The sequence below is a fragment of the Kogia breviceps genome, chromosome 1, assembly GCF_026419965.1.
Source record: "Kogia breviceps isolate mKogBre1 chromosome 1, mKogBre1 haplotype 1, whole genome shotgun sequence".
Lineage (NCBI taxonomy): Eukaryota > Metazoa > Chordata > Mammalia > Artiodactyla > Physeteridae > Kogia > Kogia breviceps.
In genome coordinates this window covers 195,413,799-195,427,837 of record NC_081310.1, presented here as the reverse complement: position 1 = coordinate 195,427,837, position 14,039 = coordinate 195,413,799, and the positions used below count along the sequence as shown (strand labels likewise).

General features: G+C 58.2%; 1 protein-coding gene and 1 long non-coding RNA gene across 11 annotated transcripts in view; one reads left to right on the top strand and one right to left on the bottom strand.

The window, feature by feature from the left end:
- Nucleotides 1–9,459, top strand: part of SPSB1 (splA/ryanodine receptor domain and SOCS box containing 1) — a 67,337-nt gene extending 57,878 nt beyond the window's left edge. For 5 of the 10 annotated variants that reach the window (XM_059052471.2, XM_067018046.1, XM_067018035.1 and 2 more), the window contains exon 3: nucleotides 7,457–9,459. In XM_059052471.2, the coding sequence (XP_058908454.1) occupies nucleotides 7,457–7,584 (128 nt within the window). In that variant the 3' untranslated portion in view covers nucleotides 7,585–9,459. Of the gene's footprint in view, nucleotides 1–3,457; nucleotides 5,997–7,456 lie in introns of those variants that run through there. The other 5 variants (XM_067017993.1, XM_067018008.1, XM_067018003.1 and 2 more) reach the window with 1 other exon arrangement.
- Nucleotides 188–3,126, bottom strand: LOC136792948 (uncharacterized). Its single transcript, XR_010837591.1, has 3 exons — nucleotides 3,091–3,126; nucleotides 336–2,737; nucleotides 188–225 (listed from the first exon to the last, which is right to left on the bottom strand). It is a non-coding gene; the product is annotated as an uncharacterized lncRNA (long non-coding RNA).
- Nucleotides 9,460–14,039: the final 4,580 nt, after the last annotated feature.

Here is a 14,039-nt window from a genome sequence, read left to right as displayed (position 1 = left end):
TGTTTCTGGTTGACCTGCCTCCAGGTTTGATCTGCAGTTGACCACATTCTAGCACAGTAACCAGCATGTTGTTGAGCTGGGTTTTGCAGCTTTGGGGGTACTAGGGCGTCTCACATAAATGAAAGCCAATGGCCTCTCATTCATTAGACAGGTTTAGGGTCTTTCCTGGTGCTTTCCTTTTTTAGGTGCTTTCCTGGGGTTTGTTCAGTTATGATGTCAGGAGGCCTTCGGAGAGGAGAACATGGATTAGAAACAGGCTGAATCAGCAGCAATTTCCACCTGTCCCCTTGGAAAAGGGAGTGGCCTTTCTCAGACCACGTGTGAAAATAGCCTACCTGTGGCAGCACTGCCCCGGTTTGGGAAGCGGAGGGCTTTGTGACTTTGTGGCTGGGAGCCCATGGCGGCAGGAGGCCCCAGCGTTCCAGAACCGTCCATACCCATGCTCAACCCCCACTCCTTCAGGAGTCGCTTCTACCATCTGCAGATCTTGCCTTGCAAAGGGGGTGGGCTGGAAAGCTTCGTCCATCCATGCACTGACCTCTTTAAGGGGCGGATATGGCCTGGCACCTGAGATCTAACCCCACCTGTAGGCCAGGTGAGCCATGGGGGAGGCCGAGGAGCACAGACGCTTCCTCTGGTCTTGCAGCCTCCAAACCTTCAGGTTCCCCCACTCTTCCTCTTCCCTGCTTTAGTCTCAGGAAGATTCCAGAGAAAACATCCAGGGCCATCAGTCAGAGCGAACTCTTAAAATGTTGTTATTTGGAGGCCTCCGCCGCCCCTCCTTCCCTCGCTGCCCCTCTCAGGCTTTGGCTGGGCCGTGACAGTGAGCCCACTGTGGACAGTGAGCCCACAGCCAGGCGGGGTGTTGCCTCACCTGTACAGCCAGCCCCCTAGGTCCTGGGACTCCTGGCAAGGCCGGCTAGGTGTGCATCCGGCAGGTAACCTCTCTGGGGAAGTAACCTCAGACCTGGTCTAGGGGACCCCCAGGGCGAGGGCTGTGAGTCTCGTCTCTCCAGGTAACAGGGTAGAAGGTCCACGGCCCCATGTGCCCCGTGTGGGGATGGACAGGGATTGGAAGCCCCAGGACCTAGGGTCTCAGGGGACCCTGCCTGCAGCTCCGTCTCCCTCTTCCCGACAGAGAGTGACCACGGCCTCAGGGAGTCTAATGCCCATCGTGTGCCGACAGATGGGTGACTTGTTGGGCCCGCTGCCTCGTTGCCTGGCCTCTGAGACTGTCGGCCTCTATGAGAACAGGGCAACCCCGTCCCCTGCGGAAACAAGTCCATCCGTGCCGGGGGTTCACACGGCTTCCCTGTGTACGTGCCCAGCTCCAAGGCAGAACACAGAGCCCGGAGCGGCTAGGAGGGCGCTGGGGCCTGTTATCCCCGTGGCACGTCGGGGCACGGGCAAGCAGAACTGTCCCCCTGCCGAGTCAGGACAAGGTTCAGCAGCAGTTCTGTGGAAACAGTCCTGGAGGCCCAGAACGACGTGATCAGTAGATGCCCTGTTAGCTCTGCACAAGATGGGAGGTCAGATGCTTTCGCAATTTTTCTTGTTTGGGAAACTTAAAGGGGGGTTGAGGGGGAGGGGCGTAGCATGGACTTGCGCTACGAGAGGCTACCCCTGGGCTGGACCGGGGGGCGGGGGGACCTGGGAGTGCCCAGACGCTTGGGCCCCCTCGACAGTCTTGGTTACTGACGAGGACGCCCCTCTCTGCCCACCACAATGCCAGGCAGTGCCGGGGCCCCCTTGGCTTCTCGCCTCCCCGCTCCTGGTCAGACATGAAAGAGCCCCAGTGTGCACTGCTGGCGGACTTTGGAGGATCCGGACGGGAAACCCCGTGAGGGTGAGGCAGGATCCCCAGCCACTCGGGATGTTAGATCTCATGTCCTAGAAGGGTCACTCTGGCTCCTGTGTAGAAATGCACAGTGTGGGGCAAGAGTGGCCGCCGGGAGGTCAGGGAGGAGCCCTGACGGTTGTCCAGGGGAGAGGGGATGGGGGTGAGGGCCAGGGTGGGGGCCGTGGCTGCGGGAAAGGGAGACATCCTGGTGGCCCTGCGGGTCTGGAGACGGGGTCCAGGACATTGGTCAGCGGGGATGGAGCTAGAACCTGCAACCCCTGGATGAGGCCACCAAGGAAAGGAAGGAGGAGAGGGCCGTGGCCGAGCCCTGGGGCGCGTCCCCGGGCGGACGATGGGGAAGGAGACGTGGAATAGCCGTGGGGCCAGAGGGGAGGGTAGTGGCCCGGGCACCCAGGGAGGAAAGGATACTTCCGGAGGGACACGGTGAGGCCCGGGCAAGTACACTCACGGCTGAGACTTGTCCGTCAGCTTTGGCGATGAGACGATCACTGGTGACCTTGACAAGCGTCTTCAGGATGGGGTGGGCTCAGAAGCCCGAGGGAGGGGCTGGTGTAGAGAGGAGCGGAGGGCGGAGGGTGGTGTGGTCATTTCCTGGGGCCCCAGGAACAGACGACCGCCGGCTGGGCAGCTTAAAGCAACAGAACTGTGTTCTGTGCCAGTTCAGGTGTCCGAAACCAAGGCGCGGGCAGGGTCGGTTCGTCCTGAGGGCTCGGAGGAGAGTCCGTCCCTCGTCAGCACGCCTTGGCTTGTAGACGCATCGCTCAGTCTCTGCCTCCGTCATCCCGTGACCTCCTCTGTATCTGTCCTCTTCTTATAAGGCAGGGCCCATCCTGCTCCAGTGTGACCTCTGCTTAGCCAATCACATCTGCAAGGACCCTGTTTCAAATAAGATCACATTCTGAGGTTCCAGATGGTCCTGAATTTGGTGGGTGGGGGGAGGGGCGGTGCCACTTCGCCCACAGCACGTCCCCCTCCCTGTGCTACCGCCCGCAGGGGAGACGAGGCGGCGACAGGCAGAGCCCAGCGCTCAGATGGCGGAGTGTCTGTGGACACCCGAGCCCTCTGCCCGGGAGGGTTTGCTTGGCTTTGCACTGCAGCTGAGGAAGGAGGGATGTCCGGGTCCACCCAGGGGGAGCAGGCCGTGACAGGCGGAAGGTCTGGCCAGATACATCTTCCTGGTGTCAGCCTGGGCCGGGCTTTGCTCTCACAGCCTTGGAGGTGATTCTGACCTGTTAGTGCTCCGTGCGTCGTCTGGAAAGTCTGCTCCCTCCTTCCCGGCCCAGCCCCACCCCACGCCGGCTGCCAGGTCCTGACCTCAGCAGGGCGCAGCTGTTCGCGGAGCAGGTCAGCCGGAGTCACCAGAGGCCTGTGCCTGGCCCCCTCCCCTCCACCCCGGTTGCTGCGCTGGGCGTTTTGTCCTCCCAGCCCGCCTTCCCCGGGACACCAGGTGTACCCGCCCCCGCAGAGTCTCTGCCCCAGTGCTGGGGCCACGGGCTGAGCTGGCCGAGGCCAGAGCAAAGGCAGCGTGTCCCTATGTGACCTCCACCACGGTCCAACCACCTCTGATCACAGGCTACTTGTTCTGACTCTTTCTAGGGGCTCAAGACTTCCAGGGCTGGGCTTCCCTGGGGGCGCAGTGGTTGGGCGTCCGCCTGCCGATGCAGGGGGCGCGGGTTCGTGCCCCGGTCCGGGAGGATCCCACGTGCCGCGGAGCAGCTGGGGCCCGTGAGCCGTGGCCGCTGAGCCTTGCGCGTCCTGAGCCTGTGCTCCGCAACGGGAGAGGCCGCAGAGGTGGGAGGCCCGCGTAACGCCGGAAAAAAAAAAAAGACTTCCAGGGCTAAGGCTGCAACCAGAGGGGTTGCTGCGCCATCTTGCTCTTTTCTGGGGTGAAGGGGCAGCGATGGTCATTGTAGGCGGGGGACACGGCCCAGCCTGGCCCCTAGGTCTGCCCAGCACACTCCCTGGAGATGCAAGAGGGAAAAGGCCTATTTGCCAGCAACAGACTGGCCGTCACACGAGGAAGAGTCCCTGACCCGTGGGTCCTCCCTCCCTGCTCCCTCCTTCTTTTAATGGTGCCTCCCCCTAAGGAAGCATTGCCCTGCAGTTCAGCATTTTCAAATTCTCCCTTTTTTTGGCTCCCAGATACATTTGGTGTGGTTTGCCGTGACTGCGGGTTCAGGGAAGGCCCACCTCTTTTCCTGCTTTTTGCCTCGGTGACCTCCTCCTGGTGTCCTCCCAGCCTCCTGGGATGCCCACACCTGACGCCGGCTCCTTCCTTCCCCCATGCCAGCTGGGCTCTGGGCGAGCTCCTCGTCGGGGGAACTGATCACGCTGACCTGCAGGGGCTTCCTTGTGGGGGGGGGGGAGGTCACATGAGGACAGCAGGTTCTCAGAACTGGGGGGCGGAGAACCAAGCGTGCCCATGTTACCTGACTGGGTGTCAGGCATCCTTCCCCAGTTGGCAAAGACAAGGAGTTGGTGTTTTATTGTGCTTCTTTTTTGTAAAAACGCCTTGAGGTAAAGGGAAAATACACACAGGTCCCGGGATGGTCATCCTCCACCCGCGACTTTCTAGAAAACACTGCTGGAGCGTTTCCACAGCAAAAGCTGCTTGCAGGAGGGAGCGTAGGGCCAGTCCCGGCCGCTGTGAAGGCGGCGGGCGTGAACGTCGCTGAACCGGGCACTGCCTGACTTGAGCCGTTCATCCTTGACCTCACAGACCCGAAGTTCATTCACAGCCTGTGAACTGGACCCAGCGCCGGGCTCTGGGGCTCCGGCTGGGTTGCAGTCTCTCGGAGAACTGGGAGGTGGCCCCGGCCGTGCGTGTTCAAACAGGCCACCAGGTGGCCGCTTCTCCGGGAGATGTGGACGCGGGTGCGTGGCCTCGTGCAGTTGCTCGACCTTCTCCCAGGAACAGCGCCGGCCTCGCTTCCTGGTCCCCGAGCACCAGCCCTTCTCGTTCATATAAGACGTGCACAGGGGCGGGCACCCGGGCTTCCCAGAGGTGGACGTGGCGGCCAGCGGCCCCTCGCGCCCCCGCGGAAGAGCGGCGGGCATCGGCCACGTGGATGGAGCCGGATGCAGAACCTGCGGCCCCCCAGGCGAAAGGACTGAGGTCGTCGGGGAGGCCTTCTGGGTCCTGTGAGCGACCAAGCACAATCTGTGGGACAGACCGTTTCCCTGGCACCGTGCCCACGTCCGTTTCTGTAGCCTCACGCGTGGTCCCCTGCGATCAGACCGTGACCCTGGCCATCGCTGTTTTGCCCCCCACAGGATCAGTGGCGGTGGGGTGGGAATGACCTGGGGGTGTTGGTAAGTTGACCCGAAAGCCATTCAGCCAAGAGGCGGTGATGGGCCCTCCCTCTCGGCCCTCCCTCCCCCAGCCCGGCAGGGCCCTGGGGCCACAGGCAGTGGCTCCTGAAGCTTTCTCAAGTGCCTCCGGCCGCCAGGCGAAGCCCCTCTGCCTCCCAGTGGGGGCGCTGGGCCACATCCTCGTGGGAGGAGGCGCCGGAGGAGGATGGAGGAGCGCTTCTGAGTGGAGGAGAGGAGATGAATTGCCCCCTCCCTGGCTCAGAGGACCACTCACTCCTCAACCGCGGGTCCGGCCGAGAGCAGCCGCGCGGCGTCGCCGGCCTTCAGGAGCTCGGCCCGTAGGACTCCGGGGGGCATTTGGTCCGCATCGTTCATCTTCCAGCTGGGGAAACTGAGGCCTGGGTGGAGGGGGCCGTCTGCTTGAGGTCAGCCAGGCTGCTGGGCGGGGTGAAAGTGGGGGCCAGATCTGGGGCCGCCGAGGCAGGTCGAGGTCCAGTGAAGGAGACCCAGGTCTCTGCGGGCTGGCAGGTGGGAGGATCCCAGCCCAACCCACCAGGTCTGTGGAGTCCTTGACCCACGAAGATGGAAGGTCATTTAGTTCATCCTCCTGCCTCCAGGGAAGGCCCCGTTTCAAAGCTTTCCATGAAAAACACTTACTACTTCCATCCCATCTCCTGTGACTGCCCATGGGAGATGAAGAGCCATTGTTTGTCTTCTTTTAAAGCCTGGAATTTAGTAAATGCACTATCAAGCCTAAGATGTATTCTTTTTTTTTTTTTTTAATGGCAGCTTTATTACGATGTAACTCACATGCCCTACATTTCACCCACTAAAGCGCACGATGCCGTGGTCTCCCGCATGCTCACAGCTGTGCAGCCATTGCCGCGGGCCATCTTAGAATGCTTTCGTCACCCCAAAGGGAACCCCTACTCAGTCACTCCCCATTTCCCCCAACGCCCCCGGCCTTAGGATTTGGTCTTCAGTCCCCGAATTTTAATTATTTAATTTAATTTAATTTATTTATGGCTGAGCCACGTGGCTTGCGGGATCTTAGTTCCCCGACCAGGGGTTGAACCCAGGCAAGCCCTCGGCGGTGAAAGCACCAAGTCCTAACCACTGGACCGTCAGGGATCTCCCAATAACTGAATTTTTAAATGTTATTTTGAATATTGTGAGACGCACTGGTGAATATTACAGAACTTTCGTCCACTTTTTCTTGGTGGAACGGGATCTCAAGGGAAATGGTGGGGGCTTTCTCAGTTTTTTGGTCTGACCGTTATTTTGTTCACAAAGGAGCTGGGGGAGACCGCGGATGGGGCCACAGATGCCCTCATTTCACCTCTTTGCCTGTGCAGGACGCCGTGGGGGGACCCCAGGCTCTTTCGGTGTGCTCACCTGTACGAGGGCTAGGAGGAGTCACAGCTCCAAGAGGTCCGGGGTGAGCAGGGCCCCACCGTGCTCCCAGCAGCCTCCAGGGCCTTGGAGGGCATGACTTTCCCGTTCCTTCTGGAGCTGAGAATTTATCTGAGGTGCGGGCTGCACGGAGCCTCTCTTGCAGGAAGCTAGGCCCCAGGCCCTCCGGGACACAAGGACAGAGGTGCCCTTACGGGCTGCAGCTAGAAGCCCTTCTCGAATCCAGATTCCTGAGGCAGCAGCTCTGCCGGGATTTGGATCCCAGCCTGTAGCCCTGGCAATTCGGTCTCCTCTGCGCCTGAGCGCCCGCAGCTGTAAGAGGGACTGGAGAACAGCCCCCGTGAGCAGTTGCGTGAACACAACACGACCGCCCTCCTAGAGGCCCGCGTGGGGTCTGGTGCTGGGGGTACGTGCAGGGGAGAGCCCGTCCTGTGTGCCCCGGATGGACGTGCACTGAGGGGGCCGCTAGTTTGATGGGTTGGAGCAGGGACGGCCTGGCTTGGAATGCTTGCTCTGTGTCCTACCAGCCGTGTGGCCCCGGGCAAGTTATTTGGATTCTGTCCCTCAGTTTCCTCATCGGTAAAATGGGGATGATGGTCATGGCATATCTCCCTGTGATGATCAAGCCATTCCTAACAAGCCACTGTGCGGATGAAATGAGGGCTTACAGAGGGGCCTGGTCCAGCGAGTTCTCCGTGCTAGCGACTAATAATTCATTTACAGTGTAAAATGAGTCAGTCTGGAGTCATCTAATCTGGGCGTTAGAACTCGTCTGAGTGATGCTATATTGCCGTTGTCAGTGCTGTTCGTTCTAGAGCCACCTAGAGCTGTGCTAACCCAGCGTCCTCTGTCTCTCCTCGGTCTCCGCAGCGGAGCCCCTGCCGCTCATGGATCTCTGCCGCCGCTCGGTGCGCCTGGCCCTGGGGAAGGAGCGCCTGGCTGAGATCCACGCGCTGCCGCTGCCTGCCTCCCTCAAGGCCTACCTCCACTACCAGTGACGCCCCAGCCGGACCGCCAGCGCGGCCGCCCCCGTCCCGCACCCCCACCCCCGGTGCCAATTCACTGAGCCACCGCCGCGCCCCGCGCCCCGCGCCCCGGAGCGGCGTCTGCGGCCTGGGAGTCCTGCTCTTCCTCCGCAGCCTCCCCGGCTGCCCCGCCGGACACAGACTGCTCTGGACACGGGCCCCTCTGGCCCCCTTGAGGACACTGGCGCAAGTTCCCCGCGCGCCGCATCGAAGCCCCTCCTGGGAAGAGGACACACAGGATGAACTCCTACGCTGGGCGCCGACCTGCTCTCGGGGTGGCCTGGGTGCTCCCGCGGCGCCGAGAGCAGGTCCCGGGGGTGCTTAGATGAGGGCCGGCGCCCGCCCGGCGGGGCAGCCGCGCCGGACGAAGCTCAGGACGTCCGAAGCTCACCGCGGCCACCGAGGCAGAAAGCAAACCTGGACCCTCCCCAGGCCCGTGAGCATCCAGCATTAGTCCTGGCTGCCGGCGCCCCCGTACCCTGTATTTATTCCGTTAACAATAACAAAAGCCATTTATTTATTCCATTTAGAAAGGACACCTTGTTCGGGTCACCGCTCTCTGGAGTGTTCTGTCGCTTTCCTTCCACCTGCCCCTCCTGGGATGTGTGTGCCTCACCTGACCTTTTCGCTGGGTCGTGTCTGTCGTGTGTCCCTGCGTGGGCACAGGGGTGTCTTTGTTTGGGTGCCCTGACCTAACAGTTTCCCGGGGGCTCTGCTCCGAGTGGGCCCCTGAGGGGACATCAGCCTCACGTGCAATATGAGTGCCTCGGGGGACCCGTCTGCACGGGCAGTGGCAGCTCCCCGTATCTCTCCAGGCAGCCACCCATCGCTAGGGCTCGTCCGTCTTTGCACGTGGTTTTATTTCTTTAGTCTTCTGTGGGGATTTTCGGTGTGGGTTGGGTTTTGTTTTTGCTTTCCTGAGATTTGCCACGTGCATCCTCGCAAGCTCTAGCTTCCCTGAGGACCACCCGAACCGAGACGGGAGGATGAGTGAGTCTCCATCCCGAGAGGCCGGGGGCAGGGCGGGGTGGGGGAGACCAGAGCGGAGTTGCGCGTCCTAGGAGCCAGTGCAGGTCTCCACTTGGTGCCCCTGTCCGGGTTCATCACGGTGCTCCAGAGCCGTGAGGTGGGGCAGAGGGTCGGGGCGGGCAGCCAGCAGGAGAGGCACGCAGCCTCCCATGCACAACTCCCCCACGTAGCAGACCCCAGCACCTGCCGCCACAGTCACCGTTTCTTATGTCTTTAAGTCGACTCTCTTAGAATCTGCCTTTTGTTCATTTCTGTACAGGTACAGTACATGACTTTATTTGTTTAAAATGTTTAATATATATGCATATATATTTGTCTGTAAGAATTATGTTTTAAACAGCTGCTGTAGGGTACCTTTAAAAAAAAAAAAAAAGTTCCAGTGGAGTATATTTTTTAAAGCACAAAATTGGTGCCAAGACTGGGTGAGGAATGTAAATTACCCCCTTATTATTTGGAGGTTTTGTTTCCCCCAGCGGGTGGGGGGAACCTAACCTGTAAGACTTTTAAAGATTTTCCTCACTTCTGTTTCGGGGTGGGTCATGTTCTGATGAATGTTACACATGAGAGGGTCTCACTTATACAGATCCCAGCCTAATCGCCTTGACCCAGCCGTCTGCCACAGACGCTGGACAAATCACCAGGCTCCTTTGTCACCTCTCTGCACCTCCTGCCCCCCAGCTCCCTGAACCTCGCTCGACCCCACCCTTCTTTCCTCTCAGCCCAGAGCCTTGTGGCCTGTACAGTTTTGAAACTCCCATTCTATTTTATGATGGTTGATAATAGTCAGTAACCTAATAAAGGAAAGTTTATTAAAATACACAGCCACTTTGAAATCCCTCTGTATGCTTTGGGGGAAGGGAAAAGGGCGGGTCCATGGTTTTTTCTGGTTTTGGTTTTGGTTTTGGTTTTGTTTGCGGTACGCAGGCCTCTCACCGTTGCGGCCTCTCCCGTTGCGGAGCACAGGCTCCGGACGCGCAGGACCACCCGGCGGCCATGGCTCACAGGCCCAGCCGCTCCGCGGCACGTGGGATCTTCCCAGACCGGGGCACGAACCCGCGTCCCCTGCATCGGCAGGCGGACTCTCAACCACTGCGCCCCCAGGGAAGCCCAGGGGTCCATGGTTTTCAACAGAGAATTGGGTGGTTCCCCCCGAGCCCTTAGCAGAGGGTGGGATGCCAGAAGGAGGAGGAGGAGAATCCCCGAGGGGTGATCCTAGACCATCCCCACCCTTTTTCAGAAGTTTGTGAGCCTGCAGCTCAGAGTAAGGGAACTGCTGGCCTAGTAGAAAGGATTCTGCACTTCAGCAAGCGCCTCTGGCTTGTCGTTGAGTTGACTGGGCTTTTTGGAGCCCAGATGTGGGCTCGGAGCCCAAGCGCTGGGCACTCAGTGGGGGGAGCTGGTCCTTCATTCGTCTTTGTGTCCCCAGAGCCAAGTGCACAGGATGCTGAGTGAACCCGTTCTGCCAGCTGCTGTGGGCAGAGTCCCCCCACTCCACACCCCAGCAGAGAAGACAGGAAATTCCGGCTTAGAGGATTGGCGAGTGATAAAGTGAAGAGTCAAGAGGTTTACTAGATATGATCCATGACTGGTTTCCAAAGAATTAACGAGTGCATTCAGCTCCCTGTGGGCACTTTAAATTCTAAAGGCATGTCAGGCTCTGCATTCAGCTCCCTGTGGGCACTTTAAATTGTAAAGGCATGTCAGGCTCTGGTGGTGCTGGGAAAAGTACCCTGGTCTGAGGGCCCAGGACCCCCGGCACCAAGGTCCCGTGTCCCTTCCTCTGGGAGCCTCCTGGCCAGCTTTCCTCAGGCCACCTGCACCAGCAGCATCTTTGTTAAGATGCTCGTCTCAGTGCCCTGCCTGAGATGGACCGCATCAACATTTCTGGGGCCAGGCCCAGGAATGTGCAGTTTTCTCCAACTCCCCAAGTGACCTTGTGTACGAGGGTTTGGAGACCACTGTTGGCGACTGTGTCAGCCCTGTCTCTGGAAAAGTTGCAGGGTAAAGGGAAATTCTTTCGGCGTGTGGCTGGGTTGGGCCTGCAAGGAGCACGTGGCCTCCTGAGTCAGACCTGGGCTCCAGTGTTGCTCTGACCCTCACCAGCGGTGTGACCTGAGATGAGCCTCTGCAAAATGACAGTCACCGTAGAGCCCACTTTGGAGGAGGGTAGCAAGAGCGAAATAAAGCTCTAGAACAGGGCCGGGCCTATAAGCAAGCATGCGAACGAATGCCTTCCTAGCTCCTGCACGTCTGCAAAATGGCAGCTCCCGGATTGGAACTGGTCTCTGAGAATGAACCGAACATGCCTCAGCCAACCTCCTGACAAATACTCTTTCTTCCCAGGTAAAGTCTCCAAAGATCAAGGTGCGTATTGAGAAAAGGGACCCCTAGGTGCCTTCCCCAGATGCAGCTGGAGGAAAAGCGGGGGCTGAAATTATTTTTAGGTTGGAGTTCATGTCTGGGTTGGAACTCCGGCTCGCTTACAAGGGGATGGCTGGGGGAGGAGAAGGGTGAGGCGGGGGCGCGGGCCGGGGGGGCGGTAGGAGAAGCACAGGGAAAATAAGGGCCTTTGTGCTGCCGGGAGACTTCTCGGGGAGCAGGGTTTTGTGTTGAAGGGAGTGGTCTTAATAAAACCATCGTGCAGACTGGCCCATGTGGTTGTAATTAATAGCCTGCCTTCGAGCAGGTAGCAGGCTCTCGGCTTTGCCCCCTTCTTCTGCCTTCCATCCCCTGCACGCGGCTTCCCACCCGCCCTCCCTCCTGCTCCTCGGCTGCGGCGGCGAGATGAGGAATGTGGATTTACTGAACCATAAAGTATGCAGGGGGAGCTGGGGAGGGGGCCGAAGACAGAGCAATTAGTTCATGCTCCAGTCCAGACACCCAAACATGGTTGGAGGCCAGCTGCAAGGAATATTTGAAATAAATGAGCTGCCTGGGGCCAGGAGTTTGCTATGTTTTCTGCACGGGGCCATGGCAACCAGGGAGGAAATCATGAGCTAGGGATTGGGCTCTAGAATCAACAAATGATGTCCTGGCCTAGCAAGCTTGGAGGAAGCCGCTCAGGACACTCCGAGGGTTTCTTGGGGTTCAGCTGCCGCCGGGCAGGACTGCCCGAGCATCCTCCTGGTGTACTCAGCAGAATCCTGTCCCAGCTTCGGCCCTCCGAGCCCTCCAAGGGGTTCTGACTTTTTCTTTTCTTTCTTTCTTTCTTTCTTCCTTCCTTCCTTCCTTTCTTCTTTCTTTCTTTTTCTTTCTTTCTTTCTTTCTTTCTTTTTCTTTCTTTCTTTCTTTCTTTCTTTTCTTCCTTTCTTTTCTTCCTTCCTTCCTCCCTTCCTTTCTTTTCTTTCTTTCTTTCTTTCTCTCTTTCTTCCTTTCTTCCTTTCTTCCTTTCTTTTCTTCCTTCCTTCCTCCCTCCTCCCTTCCTCTCTCCTCCCTTCCTCCCTTCCTCTTTCCCTCCCTTCCTCCCTTCCTCCCTTCCTCCCTTCTTTCCTCCCTCCCTCCCTCTCTCTCTCTTTCTTTCTTCCTTCCTTCCTTTCTTCTTTCTTTCTTTCTCTCTTTCCTTCTCTCTCTTTCTTTCCTTCTTTCTTTTTCTTTTTTTTCTTTCTTCTTTCTCTCTCTTTCTTTCTTTCTTTCTCTCTCTCTCTCTTTCTTTCCTTCTTTCTTTCTTTCTTTTCTTTCTTTCTTTCTAAAAGAGAAAGCTAACACTTCTCTGGAACTTTTCTTCCTGGACCAGAGAACAGCTGCTCGTCTGATAATGCTATTTCTGGGCAGAGGGGATGTTCCTGCCAGAAAAGTCCAGGCCGAGGGCAGCTGGCTAGATGGAAGGTGGCACTGACCTTGCCCCCGGTCTGTCTTCTCATCCAGCCCTGCGGCAGCCTGTTGGGGTCTACTTTGTAAGCAGAAAAGGCAAAGGCCTCACGAATCCCTTCCCTGGCTCTTCTGAGGGTGGACCTTCCAGCTGCCCCTAAGAATGTGTTTTAGAGAAGCACAAGAGTAAGAAGACCTAGTCTGGGGACCTTAACTTGAAGTTCAAGTACCTCCTGCATCTGAATCACCAGGTGACCTTCGGGAGAAAGCAAAAATCTCAGAAACTTTGAGGCAGTAGGTGGAGCCTGGGAATCTGCATCTTGAAACACCCTGTAGCTGATTTTGAGACGTTGTCCCCCTGGGGCCGCAGAGTTTCCTGCAGAGTTGGACCCATACAGAACCCCCTGCTGGCCCTCATTTCCTTCAGAGACCTGCAAGGGGCTGTGACCCAGAGAAGCCTGGCCAGCACTGGTGTGGAAGGTTCCATGGGAATCAGCTCCACCCACTGTTTCAGAGGGGGAGCAACAGCCCCGGAGAGCTCCCCCAGGCGCAGAGGCCCTTGTCTTGGGGAGTGAACGGAGTGGGTCCAAGGGGCAGCACCAGAGTGGGGGGCGGGGAAACCTCAGGCCCGGGCTCGGCCCCTGAGCCTCGGTTTCCCCAGGGAAATCAGCCCCTGGAAAGCTGAATCGGGAGCTGAGAGGCGCCATTGCCCTTGTGCCTTCCATAAGGGCTGGACACCCCAGAGATGCTCTCGGCTCCTCTCCACAAGCTCAGCGCCCACCCAGACCGGCAACCCCCCAACCCACCCCTGTCTCTTCACGGCGTATGGGGAGCAACAATAGTGAGAGGCCCGCGTACCGCAAAAAAAAAAAAAAAAATTGAGGAGAAATACACATAACATCAAATTCACCTTTTTTTTTTTTTTTTTTTTTTTTTTTTTTTGCGGTACGCGGGCCTCTCAGTGTTGCGGCCTCTCCCGTTGCAGAGCACAGGCTCCGGACGCGCAGGCCCAGCGGCCACGGCTCACGGGCCCAGCCGCTCCGCGGCACGTGGGATCTTCCCGGACCGGGGCACGAACCCGTGTCCCCTGCGTCGGCAGGCAGACTCTCAACCACTGCGCCACCAGGGAAGTCCCAAATTCACCATTTTAAAGTGCGTCTGTAAAAAACTTAGAGCACGGCCCTCCCTGCCCATAGTAAGTGGTCAGTAAAAGCAACGGATGTGATTATTCGCGCACTGCCTGGGGCACCCAGAGACTTGTCTGTGCTACAGAATCTCCTGAAGCTGCTGTCCGAAACGAGACTTCCCCGGGAGGGCATCTTGCAGGGAAATTGCCTGGGCCTGGGAGCTTCTGTCCTTCGGGATGGAAGTGAGGTCACTTTTGTAAAAACCAGTCTCATAATCGGGGCGGCAGGCTTCCCAGCAGTTACGAGCTGTGCGGTCTCGCTCACCCTCTCTGACCCCAGTGTCCACGTTGTATTAGTTTTTGGAGGCTGCCACAGCCTCCAAAACTCCACCAGACACTGGGTGGTTTAAAACAGCACACATTTATTCTTTTACAGTTCTGGAAGCCAGAAGTCTAAAATCAAGGT